Source organism: Diabrotica undecimpunctata, chromosome 3, assembly GCF_040954645.1.
Source record: "Diabrotica undecimpunctata isolate CICGRU chromosome 3, icDiaUnde3, whole genome shotgun sequence".
Lineage (NCBI taxonomy): Eukaryota > Metazoa > Arthropoda > Insecta > Coleoptera > Chrysomelidae > Diabrotica > Diabrotica undecimpunctata.
In genome coordinates this window covers 53,517,089-53,530,363 of record NC_092805.1, presented here as the reverse complement: position 1 = coordinate 53,530,363, position 13,275 = coordinate 53,517,089, and the positions used below count along the sequence as shown (strand labels likewise).

The 13,275-nt window shown below is 33.4% G+C and overlaps 1 protein-coding gene across 1 annotated transcript; it reads right to left on the bottom strand.

The window, feature by feature from the left end:
- Positions 1–8,762: 8,762 nt before the first annotated feature.
- LOC140435792 (uncharacterized) lies at positions 8,763–9,443 on the bottom strand. Its single transcript, XM_072524509.1, has one exon. The coding sequence runs from the start codon at positions 9,441–9,443 to the stop codon at positions 8,763–8,765; it is 681 nt and encodes a 226-aa protein (XP_072380610.1).
- Positions 9,444–13,275: the final 3,832 nt, after the last annotated feature.

Here is a 13,275-nt window from a genome sequence, read left to right as displayed (position 1 = left end):
TTCGTGTGTTAGATAGTTAGTTTTTGCTGGATTTAGTTTAAGTCCTATTTCTTTTGATTTTGAATTTAGGTCTAATAACATTTCCTGCATTTCTTCTCTGTCTTTTACTATTAGTGCAACATTATCGCAAATCTCAGGTGATTCAGGTTTTCGCCGTCTATCGTCACTCCTTAATATCCCCATTCTAAAATTCGGAACATATCTTCTAGAGCTAAAGTAAATAGCTTAGGTGAGACAACTACTTAGTCTTATTCCTCTCTGCAGTTTTATTTTTTCTGTTCTTTTTTCTGTTTTTACTTGCGATGTTGCATTGTCATATTTTATACTTAATGATTTTTGTATATCGGTCATCAATTCTATTGTCAAATCCGTAAAATAGTTTCGAAACACAATTCAGATCTCTGCCTTAATCTGAGCCTTCTAAAAATTGCAACGCAAAGCAGACGTTGATAAAGATGTTAATAGAGACATGGGGAATCTAAAATTTTCATTCCACGACATGTCTCCTCAACTAAGCAGAAATCATTAGCGAATTGGTTTCTTGTACTCATACAGAGTAGATCCGAATAAAATGAAAAGACAGTCAAGATTTGATTTCACGTACAAAGCGTCTATGTATCTGTTTATACGTACTTCGCCCTAATAGGGCTCATCAGAACAGTTATTCATAGGCGTTCTCAACCTGAAAAATAAATGTTTTCTGTCTTTAAGAAGCAACACTAAAATGGCTACGACATGGACGCAATAGCGACATCTGATAACAAATCCGTAAAATAGTTTCGAAACACAATTCAGATTTCTGCCTTAATCTGAGCCTTCTAAAAATTGCAAGCAAAGCAGACGTTGATAAAGATGTTAATAGAGACATGGGGAATCTAAAATTTTCATTCCACAACATGTCTCCTCAACTAAGCAGAAATCATTAGCGAATTGGTTTCTTGTACTCATACAGAGTAGATCCGAATAAAATGAAAAGACAGTCAAGATTTGATTTCACGTACAAAGCGTCTATGTATCTGTTTATACGTATTTCGCCCTAATAGGGCTCATCAGAACAGCTATTCATAGGCGTTCTCAACCTAAAAAATAAATGTTTTCTGTCTTTAAGAAGCAACACTAAAATGGCTACGAAATGGACGCAATAGCGACATCTGATAACAAATCCGTAAAATAGTTTCGAAACACAATTCAGATCTCTGCCTTAATCTGAGCCTTCTAAAAATTGCAAGGCAAAGCAGACGTTGATAAAGATGTTAATAGAGACATGGGGAATCTAAAATTTTCATTCCACGACATGTCTCCTCAACTAAGCAGAAATCATTAGCGAATTGGTTTCTTGTACTCATACAGAGTAGATCCGAATAAAATGAAAAGACAGTCAAGATTTGATTTCTCGTACAAAGCGTCTATGTATCTGTTTATACGTATTTCGCCTTAATAGGGCTCATCAGAACAGATATTCATAGGCGTTCTCAACCTGAAAAATAAATGTTTTCTGTCTTTAAGAAGCAACACTAAAATGGCTACGAAATGGACGCAACAGCGACATCTGATAACAAATCCGTAAAATAGTTTCGAAACACAATTCAGATTTCTGCCTTAATCTGAGCCTTCTAAAAATTGCAAGCAAAGCAGACGTTGATAAAGATGTTAATAGAGACATGGGGAATCTAAAATTTTCATTCCACGACATGTCTCCTCAACTAAGCAGAAATCATTAGCGAATTGGTTTCTTGTACTCATACAGAGTAGATCCGAATAAAATGAAAAGACAGTCAAGATTTGATTTCACGTACAAAGCGTCTATGTATCTGTTTATACGTATTTCGCCCTAATAGGGCTCATTAGAACAGCTATTCATAGGCGTTCTCAACGTGAAAAATAAATCTTTTCTGTCTTTAAGAAGCAACACTAAAATGGCTTCGAAATGGACGCAATAGCGACATCTGATAACAAATCTGTAAAATAGTTTCGAAACACAATTCAGATTTCTGCCTTAATCTGAGCCTTCTAAAAATTGCAAGTCAAAGCAGACATTGATAACATCTATTAACATCTTTATCAACGTCTGCTTTGCCTTGCAATTTTTAGAAGGCTCAGATTACGGCAGAAATCTGAATTGTGTTTCGAAAATATTTTACGGATTTGTTATCAGATGTCGTTATTGTGTCCATTTCGAAGCCATTTTAGTGTTGCTTCTTAAAGACAGAAAATATTTATTTTTCACGTTGAGAACGCCTATGAATAGCTGTTCTGATGAGCCCTATTAGGGCGAAATACGTATAAGCAGATACATAGACGCTTTGTGGACGCTATGGATGCTTGATGGATACTGGAATGGAGACCAAGAAATGATGCCTGCCGAAGCAGAGGTCGTCCACCAACACGTTGGACTGACGATCTAAAACGTTGCCATAGGAATTAGATGCAAGAGGCACAATATCCAAATAGATGGAAAATTATGAGGGAGATCTATGTCCAGCAGTGGAAAAGCGAAGATTGAATGATAAGACGCTTTGTACGTGAAATCAAATCTTGACTGTCTTTTCATTTTATTCGGATCTACTCTGTATGAGTACAAGAAACCAATTCGCTAATGATTTCTCCTTAGTTGAGGAGACATGTCGTGGAATGCAAATTTTAGATTTCCCATGTCTCTATTAACATCTTTATCAACGTCTGCTTTGCCTTGCAATTAATAGAAGGCTCAGATTAAGGCAGAAATCTGAATTGTGTTTCGAAACTATTTTACGGATTTGTTATCAGATGTCGCTATTGCGTCCATTTCGAAGCCATTTTAGTGTTGCTTCTTAAAGACAGAAAGTATTTATTTTTCACGTTGAGAACGCATATGAATAGCTGTTCTGATGAGCCCTATTAGGGCGAAATACGTATAAACAGATACATAGACGCTTTGTACGTGAAATCAAATCTTGACTGTCTTTTCATTTTAATTCTATTGTCGTTTAAGATATCAAGGATGGCCCAAATTGCAAATGCCTCCATAGAAGTGTTATATTGTATTCGTTTGATTTTTCAATTAGTGTTATTATTATTTGTATATGATCTATGGTGGTATAACCTCTTCTATATCATGCCTGCTCCCGAGGCTGATAACTATCTAGTTTGTTTGTTATTCGCAATAAAATTATTTTCACAAACAGCTTATATTATTAGACTGATAACATTTTAATGGGTTTATAGTTTTCTAATTTATATTTATTTCCCTTTTTAAATATCAGTATTATAAGCCAATTTAACCAAGCTGTAGGTACTTCACTTATTCCTATACATTTATTAAAAATTATATTTACGATTTTTATGATGTGTTGTTGACCATACTTTATCATTTCTAATAATATTCCGTTTTCACCTGATGCTTTTTTATTTCGCATAGTGTTCATTATACATACTACATATCAAAACAGGTGATGAAATATAACGTACGACTTTTGAGGCTAAGCAAGCTATTCAAACGAAAAGAAACAAAGGGGTACTAGGAATCAACAAATTCCACTCTGAACTGAAGAACGAAGGTATGACCTAGAGACAAACTTCCTATCGATTCTAACAGATGATAATAATCCTAATCTACAAAAAAGAGGGTAAGATGAGATGTAAAAAATATCATAACTTACAAAATGTTCAATAAGCAGCTTTAAAGTATTTTTTTTCGTCTTCATTATAGAAACTAGGCATTTGTTATTTGTTCCGGAATAAAATTTTGCTCTGTTTTTTAAAAGGGTACCTCACACTTTTATATCTTTTAAGTTTGTAATTTAGTCTTTGTGTATTTGGTCAATTTCCATCGCTTCTGTTTGTTGTTTCCATTGTCGGTCGATGTAGTATTATGTTTATATAATTGTTTTTAGTATTGTGTAATATTTTTTGATGATGTTACTATATATATATATATATATATATATATATATATATATATATATATATATATATATATATATATATACAAAATATAGTTCACAAGAATACTTGTGGGATGGTTATCGGTCACAAAATTAGAGAAGAAAACAAAACAATCTTGCTCCTTCATTCTTTACTGAAGACGTTTCGTATATAAATCCATATCATACAAATCATCAGTGAGGCATAAAAAAGGTCATCTCAGTAACCGTAGATTTAAACGTTTATTGTTAAAAAAAACAGTATTTAGTCATTTTTATAAAAGTTATGGACAAAGTTTCGATATCTTATACTGGAGATGAAGGACCAATTCGACAAACCTCAAAAAGGTTACATTTGCCAAACAAAAAAAAGTTAAAAATATAATACAAGACATGATAAATGAAGAGCTTTCGAAGAGCTTTCCGGAACTGGTGTCCGCCAATAGTGTTAGTATCTAAGAAAGAAGGACAAAAAAAATGTCTATTGCTCCGAGTAGATGATACACCAAAGACTTTATCATATGTCAAAAACAGCGTTTTCAACTGGCACCAGTCTACAGGTTTCAGGTTCTACCATTTGGATGCTCCAGCTACTTTCGAAGGTCTGATAGTTTTAAGAGGATTTATCTGGAAACATGTCTAGTATGTCTTGATGATACAATGATTATAGTCCAAAACCTTTGATAAGCATCTGAAAAACTTAAGTGAGGTATTTGACAGATTAAGAAATGGCAATTTCAGGCTAAATTCTAAGAAATATTCACTATTTTAAAGACAGGCGTACTATTTAGGACATATTGTTATAGTAGACGGTATTAGAACTGATACAGAGAAGATTTTAGTTATTAAAGATTGGCTTAAACCAGGAAATAAAAAGGAGATTAGTAAGATAAGTTTTCTCTAACTCTGCTTATAATACTGAAAATTAATTAAAGATTTTAGCTGCATTGCTTTGATCCTTTATCATCTAACCAAAAACAACACTAGATTTGACTGGACACTGTATTGTCAAAATGTATTTGTAGATTTAAAAAACGACTTATGACAGCAGCTATCCTAGATTATTCACGAGAAGATGGCAAATTTCTGTTGGATTGTGACAGATCTCAGCTTAGTATTATTACAAGAACAGGAAAGCGAAGAAAAAGTTATTGCATATTTTGGTAAAACAATAGAAAAGGCTGAAAAGAAATATTGCGTTACCAGTTTTTAGCTATTACAAAACACCTAGAATATTTTCATACTTTTCTTTATAACAGAAATTTTATAATTAGAATTATTGACCATAGCGCTTTGTAGTGGCTAACGAATATTAAAAAGCCAGAAGGACAAGTTACTTGGTGGATAGAGACACTCCAACAGTATAACTTCAACTTCAAACATCGAAAACGGCGTCTTCATAACAATGCCGATATTATTTCTAGGCCGCCCTGTTTGGATCGACAATGACAGTACTGTAAAAGACTTAAACATAAAAAGAACATAACCGAAGAAGTAAGTCTCCAGGTAATCACAGTTATACAGGAATCATTATTATCATCTTTGGCTCCATAACCCTGTGTGTCTTCGCTTGTTCAAGAATTAGTCTCCATTTCCCCCTATCTTTCACCCTGGCTTTCCAATTTCTGATCCCTAGATTCCTCAAGTCGTCTTCGACTTGAGTTTTAAATCTAGATCTTGGCCTGCCTATCTTCCTGGTTCCTACTGGCTCTTGATATAATATCTGTCTTTGGGGGTCTCCAGTGTCCATTCTTTCAAGGTGTCCTAGCCACCTTGATCTATTAATTTTAATAGACCGGATGATGTTGCATTTTTCATAGCATTGATACAACTAAAATTGTAGCTCCTGCGCCATATCCCTCTTTCTTGTACTCTTTCGTATATGTGCCTACGTATTCTTTTTTCAAAGCGGCCTAACAGTTCTTCGTCGCTTTTTACCATATTCCATGTCTCTGACGCGTATGTCAGGACAGGTTTAATAAGACTTTCTTATTAAACCTGTATCTTGGTTTTTTTGCTAATTATGTGTGATGTTAGGAGCTGCTTTAGTCCAAAGTAAGCTCTGTTCGCCAGGTATATTCTTCTCTTAACTTCTACGCTTACTAGGTTGCTGTTATTTAGTTGTGTTCCAAGATATATAAACTCCAAGACCCCTTCGAATGTGTGTGCTTCTGTCACCAGATCTTGTGGTGCCGCTATTTGTGTGCTGTTTTTACTTTTTTTTTATAAGTGACCTTCATGTATTTTGTTTTGAATACGTTCCGATTGTCTTCGCGGCTTTTTCTAATGTTTCAAAAGCCTGTATCAGGTCTATTTTTGTGCGTGTTACAATGTAAATATCATCTGCGTAGGCCAATATCTATACACTTCTATTGATGATCGTACCTCTGGTTGTTATGCTTGATTTCTCTATGGCTCTTTCTAGCGCGATGTTAAACAATTGGCGAGATAGACTGTCTCCCTGGCGTAATCCAGTATGTGTTTGAAAAGACCTTGACACTCTGTTTTGTACCTTGACTTTGTACTCAACTTTCGACAGAGTTGCCTTTACCACAGTTATACAGGAAGAAGATAATAATCAGACTTCCCTTTAAAACCTTAAAAAAAGTCAAAAGAAAAATAATGACTTAAAAGTAATACGAAAATGGCTTAAAAATGGAGTAGGGACTATTTGTCAGGAAATAACTAAACACAGTGGAACTATAAAAGCGTACTCAGCTCAATGGGAATCTTTCTGTCTTTCCAATGGTCTATTATATCAGCAGTAGGAAAGTTCTGATAGTTCGTACAGTTTAACAAGTGGTGCTACCAAAATCATACATTAAAAGTCTATTACAAGAACTTTATAGCAGCCTTTCAAGAGGACATTTTGGAGTCGAAAAAATACTGGCCAGAGTTCGAGACAGATTCTACTGGATTAGTTGTCAGCGAGATGTAGAAGATTATCGTGGTAAAATGGCACAATACTTTTTCGGAGAGCCTTTCGAACGACTTGCAGGGGATATTCTCTGTCCACTTCCGATGACAGGTCCGAAGGCCGATATTTTTCAAAATGGCCTAAAAGTTGCACTTTTTCCTAATCAAGAAGCGACTACAGTAGCAGAAGCATTCATAACATACGTCGCATCAAGACATGGTGTTCTTTTAAAGTTACATTCTGAGTTAGGGTCGAAATTTTGGGATCTTATTTGTGGAGGATTGCCTCACTGCGAAGAAGAAGTCGAGAAGTAAAAGTAAGCGAAGAAGTAAAAATCGAAACTATTCTAAATACCCAAGAAAATTTAAAAATAATTTGGGAATTTTTGTGGATGACCCTCATGACATAGCAGAATCTTTCAGTCAACATTTTTTGACTTCCGTAAAAAATTTAATTAGTCAAACTTCACCTGACTATAATCCTAAAAATATTTCTTCGCCTATACACTCCCTTTTCCTTTATCCTGTAAGTGATGAAGAAATAAAAAGTATAATTAAAGATATCTCAAAAAAATCCTCGGCTGGACTGGATGTGATCCCGTATTCTATGTTAACACATGTATCTCATAACATATATAAACAATTGACATTTGTAGTAAACCTTTCATTTCAGGAAGGGATTTTTTCCTCAAATTCTAAATACTGCTTTAGTTGCACCTATACACAACTATCGAGGCCTATCACTTTTATCTGTGTTTTCAAAAATATATGAGAAGGCATTTCATACACGTCTCCTCTCGTATAGTAACAAGCCCAACATTATAGAAAAGTCTCAATTTGGTTTCCGTGAAGGTATAAGTGTGCAATATGCACTACTAGCGCTGTGCACTCATATTTTATTGAACTTTGATAAGGGTAATAAAGTTATCTGTTTGTTTTTTGACTTAGCATGAGCTTTTGAAACTGTAAATCATCCAATACTGCTAGAAAAACTTTATCATAGTGGTGTTAGAGAAACTGCGTTGAAGTGGCCTCTTCTTGTTTTTGTTTTCGTCAATGATTTAAATCAACTGATAAACGATAGCTCAACATGTTTGGTTCGGAATCCATTAGATAATTTTTCTGATGCAATAAGTGTTCGAGTAGAAAACGTGGAACAGCAATCAGGCTGTTATGTCACTCAATTTGCTGACGATACCACAGTTGCTTAACCTCCTCAGTCCCAGAAATGTTTTATTTTTTAATTTCTATATTTCGGTGTGTTTTATGTTACATTAGGCATCAAGATAAAAAAAAATAATACAATTTTTTTTATGGCAGCCATCTTTAAAATCCAATGTCTCCTATAGGCGACATTTGGTTTCAAGATAATAAAAAATTTCTCAAAAGCAATTTGTGTTTTATAAGTAATATAGCCATGATTTTTTATGAATTCATCGGAAATAAATACACAACTGGCTGAACAACCTGGCATTCGGCATCTATTTTTTTGGCTGGGGTTGAGGTTTCTGGTAAATTTAAAGTGTGCTTTTTATGGAGCACGTCTGGAGGGTGGAATACCCTGGTTTGCTTCCTAGGAGGGGGCAAGGAACACTCATAATCTGGATCACTATCCTCCGAGCTCTTTTGATGACCATGGGCCAGGAAATATGCATACTCTTCTTTGAAACTGAAGAGATTAATAATGTCTTTTCTGTGGGTTTCTAAAAGTCACTGATCTCGTCGGTATTCGATCCATGATGCTGAAATTGCAAAGTAAAACATATACATGATAACTCTGACTGTGCATTTCCTGTAATAACTGATCATTCGGTCTAAAAAGTCAATGTCTCCCATACTGGCATTGTAAATCTTAAATGCCAGAGGCCTATTGACTTCAATGAATTTTTTTTGTATTTTACATTATCTTCTACACTTATCGACAAGTTGTGAGCCCACTATATTTTACATCAAAATTACGGCTTTATTATCAAACCATTTTACAATAGTTACTTGCCTGTCTGAGCTTATAATCTTATTGATTGCCCTCCTTCCTTCTTTTTTCAAATCAATATCACTTCTTAGCTTATACTTCTTGGGTATTGTTATTTGTATCAAAGAGCCAGTACCTGTAGCTTCTCTTTCTGAATGTAATAAATCTAAAAGATGTTCGAAATTAAAATATCTATCCATATAAACTAAAACCTCACAAGAAAACGTACTCAGAAGCTTCAATACAGCCTTACCATCAACATCTATAAGTTTAAAACGTTTATCATCAACTATAGTTTCACCTTTTCCCTGGTAAACGAAAAAATCCAGTGGCAGTCCATCTGGAGCAGCTACGACAAAATTTTTCAAACCACATGGATTGGGCTTTGTTTTGATTACTTGTCTAACTAGACAATGTCCCCACAAAGAAATCATTTGTTCGTCTATAGCTACTACTTGAGGTTTTGGATTCAAACAACCTGTTTTAACTGACCTGACCAGTGGATCGACTTTCCAAAACTTGTTGGTGTTCTTTTCTTCATCCGTTACGTCACCATCATACACAACCTTCAGATTCTTTCGTATACAAAAATATTTATCCCTTTGTATGAGGTTACTTACACATTCTGCTTTGGTTTTTTGGGCCCAATACATCCTAATCCGAGGATATCCCATAATAGACATCCTGAAGCTTGCCGAAAAAACTGTTTTACATCTTCCAGACCATCCAAAAGAACTTTCCCAGTTTTTTCCATATACGTTCTGTTTGACTGTTCTAAAATAACTCTAAAATAACTGAAAATACTCTCAGAGTATTTTCAGAGCTTCGACAGAAAACGCTGGAAAATATTCATATATTCAAAAGTAGAACTAGAATTGAATTAGAAATAATATGTTTACAGTTTTATGAGTCATATTATTTATCGTAACAATATATATATATATATATATATATATATATATATATATATATATATATATATATATTGTTATGGATCAGTTTATCGATCAGAAATAGAATAAAGAGTTTTCTTATTATTTTAATATACCGAGGGCATATAAGTTAAAATACAACCCTGTACTTATTTGTAATCGTTAGAATAAGCGAAGACATTGTTTCCGTGACGGACTAGTTTTTCCTTGAAGGACTAAGTGAATAGTGAAAGGACAATGGAATTCGTGTAATTATATATTTAAGGAATAAACTTTGTAATTGTATTTTGCGGTGGACATTTTTCAAAAGTAAATAAGAATTAGATTTAGATATGAGATAACAAGAATTTGGAAGCTTATTTCGGTTGCAAAAGGCAAAATTGTTAATGGTTTCTGAAAAGTAATTTTAGTGAAATTAGTTTATTTGTTTTAAATATTATGTTGGAAATTTTCTGAATCGAAAATTAGTGGGAAAGATGAATGCTTATGATTGGTTAAAAAGGAATGATGGGGGATGAGAGAGTTTGAGAAGGTTGTCTGGAGAGATTGAAAAGATTATTATGTTACCGGCAGACCAGAACAGAAGAAGTGTTTTTTCGTGTAGTCAATCGGAGTAGGAGTGTTTTTCGTTTGTTAGTGAAAAAGGTGGAAGCTGAGAGCAGATCAAAAACGAGAAGATTAATACCTCTTTTGAGTCTGCATAGTCCACGAGATCTAATTAAGAAAGAAAGGAGAATTTGTGAATAAAGAGTACCGGTCAAAAGAGGCTTGGGCTTGTGTTTTCGGAGGAGTAGTTTGCTGGTATGCGGTTTTGGAGCGATGCTGAGAACGGGAAAGATTTGATGGTAGCCGGACATAATCAATCAAGGAAGGAACTGTGGTTTGATCGAGAGGAGACATCATTGGTGTAAAAAAAATAAAGGTCAGTCAAATAATTTGAATGAAAGAAAACTTTAAGACATTCTAAAGATAAAATCATATATAAGCATACGAACTAAGATTCCAAGTTTTAAAGAGTTATTTTTTTTTTTTTTTTGTGAATAAATTATATTTTTTATATGGTAAATTTTTTAGTAGATATTATTATAAAGCAGATCAAATTATAGTTTGTTAATTAAAATTAAATTTAGAGTATAGGAGTTTGTTGGGAAAGATAATTGCCCACAAAAAGTTATTTATTAACATTCACCGTATTGCTTATTGAAATAAATAATGATTTGTGTGCATATTTATGTTGTTTTAATGTTAATTCCGTTTCCTGTTCTATCCCGATTATAAGCAACTAGGAGATACTGAACCCACTAGAAGAGATATATAAAGTAAACTGATTAAAGTAAAGTTAAAAAGGCACCCTGAGAATTTTTAATAGTAATTGAATTGTATGACTCTGCATAAATTAGTGAACTAATTAATTAAATAATTGGATTAATTAAATTAGTCTTAATCAATAATAAAACATCATAAAGCAGATCACAACAATATATCTATTATATATATATAACAAAATAAAATCTACGTTTACTATTTTCTGGTGGATATATTTATGAATACTTCATTTCCTTACTCAAAAACTAGTACTTAATATTGATTAGTAAAAAACACCCACCTCATAAAATACCGTACCCTTTTTACAAATAGAAAACCATTTTCTATCCACTCTATCTTTCCTGTTAAATCAATAAACATTCGCTTAATAAATTAGCACAATATACTTAAAAGGTGTTCAATTGGTAGATCAAAATACAGTGCAAAAAAATATCTTATTAGTTTCTCAGGCAGCTTTGGTTAGTCAACATTAGAAGTATGACAATAAGAGTTAGAGTGAATACGGCCTATCTAGTATCAGGAATTGGTATGTAATTTCGTTGTAAAAACTACGTCATTACTGTTTACTTAATGTTAATTTTTTGTTACGCATGCTTTCTTATAATAATATAAGCTATATTCTATTTTAACTATAGTTTAATAATTTTTTTAAATTATTTTATTTTATTAGCTTTCAATGTTATTAATACATCGGAAATATTTAAGTATTAGTCCAAGAAAAAAGGATTTTTATCATGACACTGACCCCGCCAGGCAAACTACAGGTATTTTGAGTATTATGGTCCTGTATAACAAAAACCTATATGTTTCCTGTGGTCTGTTTTTTGGACTTCATTGACTATCCCAAGGAGCTGCACATGATTTTTTCAATAAAAACTTTCTGTAACGATTTTACCCATTTGATGTATTTGTATTATAAGTATACTAAGGTGTCAATGTCATAAATGATAGTTTTTATAACAAACGCCAAAAGGCGTCATACGCACATACTGTAATGTTTGTGGAATTGAGCGTATGACGCCAAATGGCGTTACATTAAATAAATTCCGTTTTTAGCTAAAAATGAGTGATAGACCAATAAAAAAGCACTAAACATTTTATTTTTTTACTGCGTATTTCACAAAAAATAACGAACAGTAAGTAACACAGAAAAACATATTTAAAATAAGTAAAATTTAAACAATGTTGTCATGAAATAAACTAAATCAAGGATCGTTGCACAATCCAGGCTTATCTTGACAAGCTTGGTATTCCCAAACCGTATCCTTTCTTAATTTATTTTCACTGCACACACGACATCTCTTTCGAGGTCTTCGACTTTCAGTGTCATTTGTTTTTATTTTGGTTGGGATGTGCTTTGCTATTTGTCGTTTATTAGACTATTAGAAAGTTCATTTTCGAGCCAGAGTACTTTTGATGCAATATACATGAGTTGAATAGGAGGAGTTGAAATACATGAACAGCTAACTTTTTATACCAAAATAGTGTCTTCCGAAGGAATGAGTAATAGGACATCATTTGATCTTGCTTGTCTATCCCACTCATGTTCTTGTTATATTTATCAATTGGTAAAGGTTTCACCTTTGCAATACCCCTTTTATTATTTATCTCTGTCATAGTATTCACAAATTCTGTTGAGATGAAATTAACATCCCGTTTGTCCCTCGATTTTCCTACCATTATTCCATTCCAATATTTAGCTCTGGTTTCGCCAACTTTCAATTTGGTGCCAACAACATCTTTGGGTGTACCTTTCCTGTCAATGCGTAACGTCCCAGTGCAATAGGTTTTATTACTTAATAAAGTAGTTGCTAAATCACAACTGTTGTAGTAATTATCCATAAATACTGAGTGTCCTTTATTTAAATAACTTTTTGCGCGTGTTCTTTACCTCCTAAGGCATCTTTGACCAGTGTATACGGCAAAATTGAGAATAAGAACACTCGGTTCAGTTAACATGTATAACTTAAAACCGTATTTATGTTTCTTGTTCGCTATGTATTGCCTAAAAATAAGTCGGCCACGCCATAAGACTAATGACTCGTCAAGACACAGATTTTTGCATGGATAATAATCTGTCGCATCTTATTGTTGAAATAATTAAGGACTGGCCTAATTTTATACAGACGATCATCAGGATTTTGTTGGTTTGGTTTATGATTTTTGGCAAAGTGGAGACATTTTAAAATACCCAAAAATCTATCTCGACCCATTTGCTCAGAAAAAC